This window comes from Numida meleagris, chromosome 1 (assembly GCF_002078875.1).
Source record: "Numida meleagris isolate 19003 breed g44 Domestic line chromosome 1, NumMel1.0, whole genome shotgun sequence".
NCBI classification, from domain to species: domain Eukaryota; kingdom Metazoa; phylum Chordata; class Aves; order Galliformes; family Numididae; genus Numida; species Numida meleagris.
The window spans coordinates 33,543,964-33,559,944 of record NC_034409.1 but is presented as its reverse complement, the minus strand read 5'-3'; the positions used below and the strand labels follow the sequence as shown (position 1 = coordinate 33,559,944).

The following is a 15,981-nucleotide window of genomic DNA, read 5'->3' as shown; positions in this document are numbered from 1 at the left end:
TCATGTATGAGATATTGGTGGAGGCTTCTGTGCTTTGCTAACTTGGACATGTCCTTTGTTTTCTTTTTTGGTCCTCCACCCACCCCCTTAGAGTAATAAATGCTGGGAAGAGCACACACAATGAAGATCAAGCCAGCTGTGAAGTCCTCTTTGTCAAGAAGAAAACTGGAGGCGCTAATTCTACACCAAACAAGAACTCAAAACGGAGATCATCACTCCCAAACGGAGAAGGTCTCCAGCTGAAAGACAATTCGGTAAGATGACTTCAATATCTTATCAGTAGAGAAGTATGAAAGAAATATAAAAGGATGTGATGTTTTGACAATGAAAGAAGAACTCTAAATGTTTCATGCATTCCCAGTTACATCCTATTAATTACCTTTGCATAAATACAGAATGCTTAGCTTAGCTGCATTTTTCTTAGCGCTATTTCATTTTTATTTCTTGCATTGAAAAATGCTATTTACATCTAAGACATTTTTGTTTAAATATTCGGAGAGTACTCCTTGTATTTTCCTTTTCATTTCTGAAAACATAATCATGAGAAATTTACTGCTTCAGAAAACTGTGAGATTAATGGCTGTGTTTAAGTTATCCAGTGAAGGTCACTGCAAGGATAACAGCATCACTGTTTGTTTAGTCACACAATTTTATGAAAAGTTGGACTCTTCCTTTGAATTCTTCTTACTGAAGCAGTACTGTTTGTCACAAGCTTGGTTTATGTAGATAGGTTAAGGTCCCCCAGCACCCTGAATTCAGTGATCACAGACTGTATCTCCCTTTGAGGAGAGTGATGTATGTCATGTGGTCTCTGTTAGAATCATCTTCTGTTCATCTGTTTTGTTTCTTGACTAATTATTTCATCTGTTCTTTAAGCGTGGGCTCAGGCTCCAGGAACGTTTTATACTGTGTGTTAAATTCAAACATCTACCCCTCTCAAAATGCCCTGTCTGGGTGTTGATGATGAACAATGTGAATAGCCATACATTCTCTCTGCTGCTAGGAGAACACCAGTTCTGCCTAAGTACTAACTAGTCCTTCACTGGACTGTAAATACATCCATTTTTTCTTCTTTTCTACTTTTTAAAAACTTTTTGTTTTTTTTAAACTGGGTTGTGATTACTGGTATGCTTCAGTCTGTCTCCCAGAACCCCACAGCTTGGTGCACCTGATGTCTGCAGGGGTCACTGACCTCCTGAGGACCAAGTACTTCTTATGTTCTCCCTCACCTCTGGCTCCCCCTGCTCTGCTTCATACTTTCCTATTTCTACAGCATGTTCAGACTCAGGTTTGCAAATAGCCTTGTCCTTTGGTTTTTCAAATCTTTCTTAAAATCATCTGTACCAGTTCCCATGTGCTTATAATCCCCATTGAATTCAGACTGCTATAATTTTTTTCAAGTATATATTTACACTCTCCAGGATAAAGAATTGTTCCTTGTACTTGTTTAGATTAAGGAGTTTTGTATACACACAAGCCAGGCAAAACAGAATTTGTTTTAATAGTCTATTTAAAAAAAAGTCTGTGTTAGACCATGCAGCTGTCTGCTGTTGATTTCCACAAGTGCTTGGTTCTGTGAGTGTACTTAATTTTTGTATGCACCGATTATTTTTAATGAAGCAAGTATCTGTCCACATTACTTGCATGTGTATATAAAACACACAAAAATAAGCAACGGCATGCTTAGTCCATGTGATAGGTGTGTTTCACACCAAAGGTACTGCTGTCATGCACACAGCACACTGCAAGGACCCTGAAACGGACACCAGCTTGTGTAGGCACATTTTGGGACTGTGTAGGGATGCTAACTCTCCTCTGACACCGCATTTAAGTTCTAGGCCTATCTTGTGGAAAAACAGATCAGGTGCCTCTGCATCCGTGGTGCAGGTGGGTGTAGCCATACTGAATTTGCCTCTGTTTTCATATTCTGGGAGCGTGCATGGGTCACAGAAAGGTTCATGATGATGTTTCTCACGTCCAGTTAACTTTCAGTTTTGAGTACTATCAGATGCTTCCCAGGAGAGTAAAAGGCATACTGTATTGTATACACCCTACTGCACAGTTAATCATCTTCCTCAGAAGGAACTCTTTTCCAAACATTATGTACTAAGTGTGTTTAGATTGTATGAAAAATACAGGAACATAAAACTTCATTGTCAGAAAGATGTCTTCATTAGCCTTGATGATACATATCACTGTGGTCACCATACTATTACAGTGCCATAGAGGTAGGGTCTGTAAGCTGATTGTGTATTTTTGAAAGCTGTTTTTGTTTTTTTTTTTAATCATTTAAACTGTCAGTGGGACAACTGGGTATTAGATGAGGCTGTGTTGTGCGAAACAGCTCAGACTTTCCTGATTTCTTTTCTTCTTTTTTAGTGTATTTGCTACTTTGATTCTGTATCTTTTATTTTTTGGAAAAACCAGCCACTTCCTTTCAGGTTTCTTAAGAGAAACCTTTTTATTTCAGATCTTCTTTACTTTCCTCTAACATATTTTGACCAGAAGAGAACATGTTTGAACTGAGAAGCCAGGTGATCTATACAAGATACTACTGTTTCCATGCTACTTATTACCTCATTTTTCTCTTCTTATCAACAAATTTACTTGTTTTTTATGTGATCCTGGAAGGTGCTATAGCATTCATTATTTAGATGTGTAAAACCTGTTCTACTATGTTATTAGACCACAGCTTGTGAATTAAACTTGTTATATATTTTCCCCAAACAGACAGCATGTTCCTGGAGAAAGTTTTCTACTAGAGGGCAGTCTTACACTAGCAGTTAGTAGGATTTTTTTCATTTGTACATCTTTGCTGCTTGAAGATACTTAAAAAGGGCCGGGGGGGGGAATAGTACACGTTATTTCTATCATGTGTTTTTTGTTTTTGTATTTTAATGTTGAAGTTGAATATTGTACTTTTCCCTTATATAGCATTGCTAGCATTGGAAACAAATATTTTTAAAAAAATGTCTAGTTAGCACTGAGTCAGTGCAAAATATAATGAGTTAAATCTGTATCAAAAATATAGAATCATAAGGGTTAGAAAGGACCTCTGGGGATCAAGTCCAACCCCCTGTATAAATATAGCCTTGAGACACTCCATTGCATGGTGTAATACCATCCCAGCAAGTGTTTGTTAAGAAAGCCAAGGGATGAATTCTGTAAAGGCCTCCTGGGGACATCACGCCCCACTGTAACACACGTTCTGAAATCATCTCTGAGTACTGAAGCACTTTGTAGAAATATTGGATGAAGAAGAGATGAAGGAAGTTATTTACTGAGTATTTGTCCAAAGAGAGAGATTTCTTCAGTTTTTGTATAGTTTTTTTAAAGCATTGTGCACAAGGAAAATGCAATCTGAAACTTAGCGTCTCCTCATTTCACTCATTATGTTTCATCTTCCTTAGATTTCACCTTTTTCCACTGAATCTTTGAAAAGGCCTTATGCCATATTTATTTTGCCGTGGTTTTTGAGAAGTGTATGAAACTGAGATGGCAGCTGCATCTGAGGTTGTGTGATTAGTATTATTTCACGCTGACTCCATTATTGCAGACTTGCACTTGGCAGTGCAGCTCAAGGGAGCAGTGCAAAGCCGTGCTGGTGTATTGAGCTTATGTGGCAAGGTTTTGTTAATAGGGTGGCTGCAGAGGTGAGCTGAGCCTAGCAGCTCAGCTAAGTCCTGTGTCAGATCAGAGCCAGCTACCACTGCTCCAAAACGGACGTGCTACTGAGTAGAGCTGAACCATGAGCAACACTGGGTGTGCTCTGGGAGAGCAGATTTAAGAAAGGGAAAAAGTGCTGTGCAGCAGCAGCTGGGAGAGAGGAGAGGGAACATGTGAGAGGAGGAACATCCCTGCAGGCATCAAGGTCAGTGCAGAAGGAGGGCGGAAGGTGCTCCAGGCACGTAGCAGAAGGTTCCTGCAGCCCAGGAGAATCATAGAATCATAGAATTGTTTGAGTTGGAAGGGACCCTGAAAGGCCATCTAGTGCCTTGTAATGAATAGGGACGCATGCAGCTAGGTCAGGTTGCTCAGAGCCCCATCCAACCTGTCTTTGAATGTCTCCAGGGCCAGGACATCCACCACATCTCTGGGCAACCCATTCCACTTCCTCACCACCCTTATTTTAAAAAACCTTTTTCTTATATCCAGTCTAAATCTCCCCTATAAGGGGAGGCCCATGGTGGAGCAAGCTGTCCCCCTGCAGCCGGTGGGCACCGCATGGAGCAGATCTCCACATGCAACTGTGGAAGAGCCCATGCTGCAGCAGTGGATGAGGCCAGAAGGCTGCAGCCCATGGAGAGCCCCCGCAGGAGCAGCCCTGGGCCGGAGCTGCAGCATATGAAAAGGAGCTCATGGTGGGGCACAAGGGCCAGGGGAGCTGCTGGACATGGGGACAGTGCTGGACCACCTGAATGGTGGGCCCTGTGGTATGGGCCCATGTTACAGCAGTGCTTGGAGAGCTGCAGCCTGTGGGAAACCCACTCAGGATTGGTTTGGGAAGGATGACATCCGGTGGGAGGAACCCACATGGAGCAGGGGCAGAATGACCATGGAGGAGCACCAGAGACAAGGGTTATGGGCTGACTATAGCCCCCATTCCCCTGCTCTGCTTGAGGGGAGTAGGTAGAAGAGGGTGAATGGTGTGGGAAGGTGTTTTTAGTTTAACTTCAGTTTCTCACTGATCTAGACTGTTATTATTGGTGATAAATTACATTAATCTCCCTTATGCTGAATCTGTTTTGCCAGAGACAGTAGTTGGTAAGTGATCCCCCTGTCCTTATCTCAATCCTTAAGCCCTTTTTCATCATATTTTTTTCTCCCCCTCTTCCTTTGAGGAAGGGAAATGAGAGCTCTCTTTCGCTTGTGGTGGAGTTTAGCTGTGCATTGGAGTGAAACCACTACAGCCAGGCTTTGCCTCACCACAGTTGTGCTTGGGGAGTGATGTTTCGCAGAAGTGATGCATGACCCATGCTCCTTCCCACTCTCAGCACATTTCCCTCCCACTGCCACATGAGCTGCAGGCAGGTGGTCCTGTGGGACTCTTTAAGCCTCCTGCCTTCATGTCGGCAGTGCCTGCCCACACAGCTGAAGTGGCCTCTAACTGAAGGGTACCATGATGGTGAACACTGAAGGCCATCAGTGAGTGGAATGCCAGTCATACACCAGGGGATTGTCATAGTGAAGGTTAGGTGGCAGGACTTAATGTCATGCAATGTCATGCATTATTAATTGTCATTGTACCGTAGAGATACATAATTAATAGTTCTGCAGTTTTCTTCGTGTCACAGAGATGGGAAGGAGTATTTGTTTTGTACTACAGGAGGCTGATTATCTGCTGTATGCAGCTGAACACATTGTTGGTTCCACAGGAGGCTTTTATCTGAGGACAGGATGGCAATTGCTTGCACAGTTCAGATCGTATTAGAACCCAGTACTTGCTCTAACGCCTTTTCTATGTGTAGTTCATATTTGGTACGATAGTAGTTGAGTGGATTCTGGAAATTGTCTGAAATTGATTGCTATTTATGACTAGCACTGCCCTGTTTTTTCTATATTCAAGCTCCAATTATTTATACATATGCATTTTCTGTTGTGATTTCTCATCCATTACTTGACCCAAAACTTTGCATGTCTTAATTATGTTTTACAATTACAAAACCCAGGAGACTCTTGAGCCTTCCTGAATGCAAAGTCAGCAGTTGAGGAGTCTGAGGCTTATTAAATTTCCTAGTGCATATGGGAAATGAATTGGAGGGTCAATGCGGTGAAGGATCTGTTTTCTCTTGATGTATTCGATAGCTATTCAGAATGTTGAATCTGACTGTTTTGAAAGAAAACTTAAACTAGATCAGGATGCGTTAACTGATCATATTCCCAATTGAGGGCTCTGTCCACTTTCAGTTATGAATAGCAATTCATAATTGAAAGAAAGAATGCCACCAGAGTTAGTAAAAATCAATGTATCAGAGTTTGAAGTATGGTAAATATCTTCATGCTGGAAAGAAGTTTCAAGCTTCTCAAACGTGATAGACGGAGAACAGCTTTGCATATGCATGCCAAGATAAGTAATAGTGTGGTGGTTACAGAGGGCATCTCGGCTATGGGAGAAAAACAAGGATCTTCTTGTACCTTTTGACTTAACTGCTAGCCCTTATTCATTCTGAGTTTCTGCCTTATTTGCACCACATATTTAATTCTTATCAAATTGGTATGGGTTTTGGAGAATTCAATCTTTTCAAACAAAGGAGCTGCTTTTATTTTCAGGGTGGGGGAAAAGGAGTTTTATTTCTGCTTCTTTATTTAGACAACTGATATGTTAATCATGGTTGTTCTCTTGACTAGTTCAGAAGTTAATCAGGCTTCACAGAAATACATATAAGTTTGTGGAGACTAACATTTGTTACAATAATGCCTGCAGATCCCAGCTGAAGTTAAGGCAGTAGAGCATCCTGAATTGCTGCAGTTTACAGGTAATATGTATTATATTTATTATATCTGCTCAGGGACATGATTTAGTGGTGGGTTGATATAGTTAGGGTAGTATGGCTAGGTTGCAGTTGGACTTGATGATCTTGAAGGTCTTTTCCAACCTGAACAATTCTATGATTCTCTGATAAATGTAAGTAAAATACATGCTGATTACTTAGATTTTTTTGGCCTCAATGTCAGTTCTGCATTGGTTTGTATGTGTTTCACTTGTCCTTCTGTGAAGACTAACTTCTGGAACAGGGATGGTGCACAATGTTTGTTATGGTAACAGCTTTGGTTCTCTGGCTTTAATTTATGTTCAAGAATATGCAGCCCTGTATAATGCATTCAAACCGATTCAAATTTTGATGGACATTATTCCTTAAATTTTTTAAGCAGATACTGGTCTTTTTCACAACCTGATAAAGAGTATTACAGCTTCTTCTAATTAGGCTTTTTTTGCCTTGTGCCTGAGGAGAGCATGAGATTATTCACGTGCAGCCCAGAAAGCCAACCATACTCTGGACTGTATCAAAAGAGGGGTGGCCAGCAGGGTGAGGGAGGTGATAGTCCTCTTTTGCTCTGTCTTTTTGTGGCCCCACCTGGAGTCCTGTGTTCAGCCCTAGGGTCCCCAACATAAGAAGGACATGGACCTGTTGGATCAGATCCAGAGGAGGGCCATGAGGATGATCAGAGGGCTGCGGCACCTCTCCTATGGAGACAGACTGAGGGAGCTGGGCTCGTTCAGCTTGAAGAAGGAAGGCTGGAGAGAGCTCATTGAGACCTTCCAGTACCAAAAGGGGACCTGCAGGAAAGCTGGAGAGGGACTCTTTATCAGGGAATGTAGTGATAGGAGTAGGGGTAATGGCTTCAAACTGGAAGAAGGTAGGTTAGATGTATGAGAGTGGTGAGGTGCTGGCACAGGCTGCCCAGAGAAGCTGTGGATGCCCCATCCCTGCTGGCATTCAAGACCGGGTGCTTGGATGGGGCCCTGGGCAGCCTGACCTAGTGGAATGTGTTCTTGCCCATGGCAGGGAGGTTGGAACTAGATGATCGTTAGGGTCCCTTCCAACCCAAATCTTTCTATGATTCTATCTCACATTGAAGGTGTGTGTAAGAGAAGTGTTGTGTTAGTCATCTCCCATAAGTTTATATGCATATAATACAGACCCCTTGGTTATCGAGGCTATTTCTGCAGTTGATAGGGAAAAATAAGTCCACTTCAGAATGAGACGAAAACGGTGTGAAAATGCAGGTGTTTTTTTTTTCTTTTTTCCCTCCACTGATAACTGTCTTGGAGGTCAACATCAACTTGTTTTAGAGTTTCTGGTCCGAAAAAGGACAAGAAGATAGGTGAACTTTGCAGGAACCACCAGAGTTGACATGTTCATGCCATGTTCCTGTCAATGACAGACTGAGAATGAAGGTTGGGCTCATGTGAGCTTTTCTGTACTACTGAATGCTTCTCGGTGTCTTAGAGGAAACAAGTAACAGTGCTTCCATTTCACTGTTTGTCATAGGCTATTGTTCTAACCTGTTTACAACTTCATGATCTCTGACGCTTTATTTTACTACTAAGCCGATGTGAGGCTTGTCCAGTTTAGAAATTATCCAGTAAGTACTGGAGAACCACATCTCTCCCACACACTCTGGGCTACAACAGTAGGGTCAGCACAGCTGCAGGTGAGAGGAAGGAAACTTAAAACTTTCTCTCCTCTGAAGAAGACGAGGGATTTCACTGGAGCAGAGCTCAAAAGGTTGTCTCAGGAGTGGAGTATTTCAGTTGTTATTGTCTATATTCTTCTATCACCTTCACTGTAATGCAGGGGTAAGACTAGTGAGGTAAGGGAGCTCCCGGCTTGCACTCCCTGATTCATGTAAACCTATGTGAAGGATGACAAAATGTTGTGCAGAAGACCAAGGCACAAAGGTCTTAAGGCATGAGCAGGTGAGTGGAAGACAGTATATTTCCCATCTGTCCTGGTGTTTGGACATTTTCTACTTTATACCTTGAGGGTATCCTTCTTCAAGAAGACACTGTGTAGAGGAATGAAGAGCTGCATTGGGTCTGACTAGTTTTTTCCAGAGACAGAGCCTTTTGTTCTGCTCTTGAATCAGGTGATGAGGCAGCTTTGCCTTCATAATGGGCATTTTCTGTGTGCTGAGTGGAGACAGCACAGTCAGAAACTTTGCACACCAAGTGAGGTGGCTGCAGTCAGAAGGAAAAAGCTGGCCGGTGGGATGAAGCTGAACAGGAATGGGATCAAGATTAGCTTGGTATGAACACCTCTTTGCTAACGCTAATCTAGATGACTGTTGTGTCAGTAAAGAGTGAATTGCAATAACTGCTCTGCTTTGTTTTCTGAAAAGCTCTAATAAAACTTTGGGGAGATTGCCTTGGAAAATCTATTTATTTATTTAGCTAATAGTTCTAAATTGTAGATTTATGGTTTAAAAAAAGAAAGAGTGACTGGAGACCCTATCAAAATTCAAAATCCTCTAGGTGGAAGGAAAAGTATTTCTTTTTCAGTTTGAGATACAGTGCTTTTATGCTGCCTCTTCCACCCTTGCCAATAATGGCAGCGTATCCGCAAAGGAGTTACACCTTAGAAATGGCACAAAGACAGAAGCTCTGGAAGCATTATCTATCCATGGTGTATCATGAGGGAGGTGAAAAAACCTAAGAGAATGGAAAACCTAAGAGAATGGAAGCAGAAGTAACTTGATCATCTACTCCCAGGAGGCAGTATTGCTGCTTTAAATAAATGATTTCAGTTTTTAGTTAAAGCACTTCCAGTTTGGGATGCTAGTTTCTGTTGGCAAACTAATTCACACTTTGCATGAAAAGCAAACTATTTTTGCAAACAGATTTTTTGGTGAGTAATCCTGTTACCTGTTAAAAATGGTTTAAGCAGAACTTTACAACCAACTGTAGTGTGAATTTGGAGCAATTCTGAGCCAAGAGCGAGCTGACACAACTGCCAGTCATGCCCTCAGGAATAAAAATTCACAGCAGGTTTTTGGTGAACGTACCAGACTGGGCGAATGGAGTGGGACTGGATGAGGAGATGCATTCAGAACAGTAGGGTATTTTTTTGTTTTTGTTTTCCCCTACCACTATATGATACTTACTGTGGTGAGTAATCCAATACTTCAGGACAATCCTCCCATTTCTCTGCATTTAGGTAATGAAATGAAGAATGCACAAGTTAGACTGCTGAATTTCTATTCTTAATAAAATTTGGGCTTGGAGAAACTCCACTGTATAGGTGACTGTATTCTTAATGAAATGGTTAAGAATTTGTTTGAACTTCACTACATGCTGTCTATGTCTATGGCATAAGGAAAAAAAAAGGTAATTTTTTATAATCAAGACTCTAGAATATGCATTTCAAAGAAAGTTTTAAGTAATAATATTTTTTCAGCAATGAACCCTTTGCACTTTGAACAGCATGAACTTGTAGCAACGGTTTACATACATGCTGCCAAAAGAGACACTTTGCGTTAGGTTTTGGATTTTGTAGCTTAGGGCAGCAATGAATAATTTCTTTTGGATTTGTGAATGATAGTTCATGGTGTTCCTACTCTGATCTGTTTTCTCTGTCCTGCTGCCAGTGGTCAGCACCTTTGTGGAACAGCTGGAACACCAGAAAGTAAAAGAAGCTGCAGTTCACAGCCCTGTGAGCAAATTTTAAATAATCAGTGCTATGGACAAACGTAGTGATGGGATTCAGGTCGTGTCTGGACTGTATGCTGATCTCTCATATGCGGGAGCAGTTATCAGGTGAATGAGAGAAATAAGTATTGTAGTTGTGAAGCAATTGCTATGTTGTCTGCAATCCTAAATTAAACCACAGACAATAAAATATCCAGATACCTTTTTTTTTTTTTTAAGTTGTTTTAAGACTGTTGTGAGATAGAGGTTATGCTTTCATAGTATTTGGTGTTTTGCAGTAGTATTGCCTGATTCCAGTTCCTTGCAAAATCACCTATTTCTGTGTCTGTATTAATCTACTCCTGTCTGACTTGCAGAGCATCCCCACAAACAGTTATTTCAGCAAAGCTGAGGGAAGATGCAGGGTTAAGAAGAAACGGGGCAAATGAGACTGGAAATATCATTTCCCGATCCTGCTATCAAATATGTCATCATGCAAAGACAGATATTGTTACTCCTTGAATGTTTTGCTAAAAATGTCTTGATGAATTTGCCAGAAGACTTGAGGTTATCTCAGGTGTAGCTCCTTAATATTTTTTCAGGCAGGTCTGAGCTTGTTCTGCCCAAAATTTGGTCTACCTCCTGATGTGGGCTGATGGGTCCTGTCTTAGTGATAGCGGACACCACTACAAGAGCATGGTTTCTGCTCAAATCAGAAGAGTAGAGCTGACTTACCCCGTCAAAAGAAGTCTGAGTAGACAGCCATGATTCTATGATTCCATGTGAGATGCTATGATGCTGAGAGCCGTACTGAAACATTTGCTGTTGTGATCAAGGGGTATGTAACTCCAGTACTATACAAGAAGCTTGTCAGAAGACTGGGAATATTTAGGCAGTGAATGTGTAGGGCTAGCATGAGTGGAATGTGGCTGGACCCACTTTGTCTGCCTTCCTTGAAGACCTCTGTACTGGTTTCCAGGCTGGCACAGGCACAAAAAGTCTGAGCTGTCCCATCCGTCAGCATGGTGGGCCTTACCTGCCTGTCGTGGAGGTAGGGACTGCACCTTGGTACTAGCTAGGTCCTTGGTCTAATGCCCAGTGAGAAAAGGATCTGTCACAGCAGGAGTACCAGGTGCCGTCTTGCGTAGCTTTCCTCTCTGTAGTGGTAGGTCCATTGCGTATCAATGATGTGACTCTCAAATACTTCTCCTCTACACAGTCATTAGGAGATGAAGTCAGTATCACAGAGGTAGCTTTGCTTGGTCAGGGCGTTCTGTGATGAATGTGAGGTGGAAAAGAATACCGCAAGTTCATCCTTTTGTTAGGTTTTTGGGTTAGAGTATTTAAAAAAATAGGCAAAAGTACACATCTATTTTCTACTAGGATTGTACTAACATGTTGGATGTTTCTCCATTTCAGTAGGAAGGTTACCTCTAGGAGAGTTACCTGTGCTTTACCTGCTGCTAACAAGCCACTGGCTGCTCCTTCACCTCACTTGTGGTTGCATGACTGTGTGACAGTCTCTTCTCTTTTCCTTTCTTTCCCCCCTCTCTCCCCAGGACACTGATGGGATCAACCTGTACTACTGGTCCCTGTTTGATGGACATGCTGGGTCAGGGGCGGCTGTGGTCGCTTCCAAACTGCTGCAGCACCACATCCTGGAGCAGCTGCAGGAGATTGTGGACATTCTGAGGAACACGGCTGTCCTCCCGCCCACCTGCCTGGGAGAGGAACCTGACAACCCGGCCACCAACAGCAGGACGCTGACACGGGCAGCCTCCCTGCGGGGTGGCGTGGGGGCCCCGGGCTCACCCAGCACCCCTCCAACACGCTTCTTCACCGAGAAGAAGATCCCACATGAGTGCCTGGTCATTGGGGCTATAGAAAGTGCATTCAAGGAAATGGTATGTATATCTTTAGGTTCTGAAGTCCACGTTTCATACGTCCATCAGTCTCATGGCCTGGGAAAAATAAACAATAAGGGATATATTTTTTCCGCTTTTTTTTTCCCCTGCTTAAATAATTCTGCCCGTACACAGATAGTGTTTAAGAGCCTCTACAGCTTACCTATTGTGTCTGTGTGAGGCAGGGAACTGCTCTTTGGTCTGTGAAAGCTGCTGCCAGGCTCACTAGCTCTCATACAGGAGTGGCATCCTAAGTCCCAGGTAGTGCCATGACCACATTATTTGCACTTTCCTCTGCTAGAAGGACTCTTAGAAACTTGTTCATTCTTTCCTCTCCTTTCTTTTTCTTTCTCTTTAAGATTAAAAATCGGTGTTGCTTCACAGTAGCAGATTTCAACTTTGGCTGTTATCAGGCTACATATACAGATATGTGCCTTAGGAAGCCTCCTTGCCCTATGAGAGCAGCAGCAAAGGCACCTCAGCATCCCTTGATCTGCAGATGTTGCCCACTTCATATTGCCTACAGATACAAAAAAAAAAAAAAAAAAAAAAAAGGTCATAAAATCACATAAAGGATGTGGATGAGAGCTAGCTTCCTTGACCTGAAGACCTGCAGTTCTTGTTAGCAGTGGGGTGCTTCATAAGACAGTGTCTGTGGAGAGTGTGTACAACTCTTGAGTGAGGTTGATTGGGAGTGGGTGAGTGGGACATGAAGGATGTTCCTGCCACCCACTTGGCTTGTGTACAGGAAGAACATCTGGGAAAAAATCACGGTCCTGTGGAAACAGAATATTCTCAAATTTCCCTATGGGAAGCTGTTTTCTCTTTGAGCTTTTATAATTGATACAGTTGCTCTGCACTTCCCCATTCAGTTCTCCTCCGTCTTAAAAATAATTCTAGTCAGGCAGAGCAGAGGTGCTTGGTCTGTCAGCAAGTACATCTGGGATCGGGTCTTGAGAGATGTCTTTTCTCTCTCCTTTCTTTTATAAGCCTCTTTTTTGAGCAGAAGGTTTTTGAACTAATGAACATTTCCCAGAGGTTTTATTTGTTGCCTGAAAAGAAGTACAAAGGCAGGATTCAATCATAGCTTTTCCTGATATATGTGAATTTTGTTTAGTACGTGCATCTAATTAGAGACTGCAGTTTTTATAACAAAGTGATGTTTTACTTTGAATTCAGAATAGCAATTATCTTGCAGCATTGCCCTTTCTTCCCAAGGATGTGCAGGCAAACATACTCACAAACTGAGTTGCCCATGAGTAACTCTACAGCCATGCTTTAAGCATCAGTCAGTGTGGGACATGAGAGCAAATTAATGCACTGCAGCTAGTGGGCTGAGTTTTCTGCTAGCTGAAAGGAAAGAGGACGTGTGAAAACCTCCTGTCACTTTAGCTCGCCTCCTTCAGAAAGGAAGAACTAACTTGTTCCCTCTTCTGTTGAAGGAGGAAAGAGATGATACTGCCTGTCCGCCATACCCTAGCATTTGGCTGGGGATTTTTCTGAAAGCTTATTTGTTAGAGCAGTAGAAAAGCTGTAATACAGTAGAAATGTAGAAACCCTGGATAACTTACTGCAGATGTGATGCCTGGGTATTCCGGACACGGATTGTAGTAATCTGTCCTCCCTTTTTTTCCAAACTATGGAGAATACCTTGTTTCCCTCCCTGTGTCTCTGACTATACTCTACAGATCAGAATAATTAATTAATTCCTTTTACTTGGCTATATAAATGACTGTAAGTATGGCTATCATAATGCAATACATTCCTGGCATTATCTTTTACTTTAAAAGGAAGTATAATAAAAAAAGTGAGATTAAGAAAAGCATTAGATAATTATATCTACCTTAAACTTTAGGTGGTGTCTTGTGTTTGTAAGTGGTTTAGGGACAAGACTATATTCTTTTGCATAAATGTCTGCCTGAGGGAGCAGTTGATAAGATCAGCACTCATGAGTCTCATCTGTGCCTGCAATGATTCATCCCGCCTCCCTATGACTTCCTGCTAGCTTATACTCCTAGCATTCTTTGAATGAAGCCTTTGGACCTCCTCCACAGCATGTTGCTTGTCAGTTCCTGCTTTTTATTGGAACATCATGGATATTGTTGAGGTAGTTCAGCGCAGTTAAAACTTGCATAATCTTCAAGGGTTTCACACCAGCAGAGTGTATCATTTTACCTAGCACTTGGTGAAAGCTAATGTTCCTGGGCACATAGGCAGACATCTCGATGTTGTTTCCTGAAACACCTAGTACTGAAGGGAGCCCTTTGAACCTGGTGAAAATGCTGGATAGATAAAGATACCTTTTCTAATTAACAACTGAACGTGACAGGTTTATCTAATGCAGGTTTTGTCCCCTTTTATCAGGAGATTTTCTTCTGTATAGCTTTTCTTTTTTCCCCACATCTCTCTTGAATTCTTGTTAAGCTCTCCCTGTTCTTACCTTGATTGTCAAAAAAAAAATGCAATTTATCAAATGGTTCTTAAAAACTATACTTCTTTGTCAGGTGTGGTTTTCTTTTGGACATTGCTTGTCTTACAGCTATGTGCGTTAAAACACTGTAGGAAGTTGATATAGGTCATGTCATTGCCTAACTTAGAAATTTCAGGAATTAAGATTCTCCCTTTTTGAAGTACTTCTAGATAGTGTTCTCTGTGCTGAAAATGGGATTAGCAAGTTTTTGTGATGTGTTTGCACTGTTCTATTTAAAATAATAATAATGCTCAGTGTCAGTAATTGTCAGCGACCACAATTTACTTGAATGAAAATAAATTAGCTTAAGTTTTGGAGGTATTCCAAGTCAAATCCTTTAATTTTCATCTCTTGAGTTTTAAGATGTGTATGCAGAGATTCAGTCCTGGGAATTGAGGGGAGACTTCCAAATATTCTTCATTACTTGACAGAAGCCTTAAACTATAATCCCTTCCCTGAATTTAACCTTGTGTGCATGAACGCAATTTAGTATCTAATTTAAAGACCTCAAATGGGAAGCGCCTATTCCACACTGCACCCTCTTTATTTTGGATGGGGAAAAAATGGCACATAAGTAGGCTGTGATTTATTGGAAGATATTTATGTCTGCTGTATCAAGCTTTTTCTTCTTTTTTGAGATTCTTTTGATTCAAATCTAAACAGATGCTTTCACAAAATGCTTCAAATTAAAATGGCACCAATCTTGAGAGACCAACACGTGTTGTATGGCTTTCCTTTTTGAAAAAAATTCCACTGGCTAAATAGCCAGTAGAAATAAGGGGTACAGCCATTTTGATGCCTTTTTGACTGAGATAAAGCAATTTTAAAGAGTTAATTTTGCCCTCTGAAATGTGATTTTTTAATTTAAAAAAATGTTAATGGATATCCTGTGTGTAAAGGGTAAACCTACTTGCTGTCATAGCAAGGTACAGCTACCAGAGGACCTTCTCTGAGGATGGATATAGCTGAAGAATAGTTATTTTAGTTCTTAGTGCAGTATGATGATTAGTTGCAATGATGATACTGCAATTTGATCCATCTACCTACATCTGTTTTCAAGATCCTGAACTTTTAAAATTTGGCATCAGATGCAGCTGGCACGCACTTCTCTGCACCCTTGTGCTTGCTGCACTCCCATCCTCTGCCCCCGCCCCTGCAGCACGCCAGCAGCCTGCATGTATGAGCCAGCCTGGGCAGGGCTGCCGGTGGCTTGTGCCTGCAGCCCAAGATGTGCCCCACACATGCTGATGGAAGATGCTGGAAGGACAAGGCAGGACCTTGCAGCACCCCAGACCGCTGCCCGTGCCACACTCGCAGAGGCACCGAAGCCCCTCCGGAAGGTCTCCACAAGGTGGCACGAGCAAGCCGCTGTGAGCCTCCGATCGAGGGAACAATACTGCCTTCATGGCGTAGCTGGCTTCTGTTTTTGGAAAAGGGTTATTAGCTAGCATGACAGACGAGTGCTTTTGCTCATGGAA

General features: G+C 41.9%; 1 protein-coding gene across 2 annotated transcripts in view; it reads left to right on the top strand.

Moving 5' to 3' along the window:
• PPM1H (protein phosphatase, Mg2+/Mn2+ dependent 1H) overlaps positions 1-15,981 on the top strand; it is a 134,452-nt gene that overhangs the window by 59,412 nt on the left and 59,059 nt on the right. For both annotated transcript variants that reach the window (XM_021385053.1, XM_021385054.1), the window contains exons 2-3: positions 92-254; positions 11,689-12,033. In XM_021385053.1, the coding sequence (XP_021240728.1) occupies positions 92-254; positions 11,689-12,033 (508 nt within the window). The remainder of the gene's footprint in view (positions 1-91; positions 255-11,688; positions 12,034-15,981) is intronic.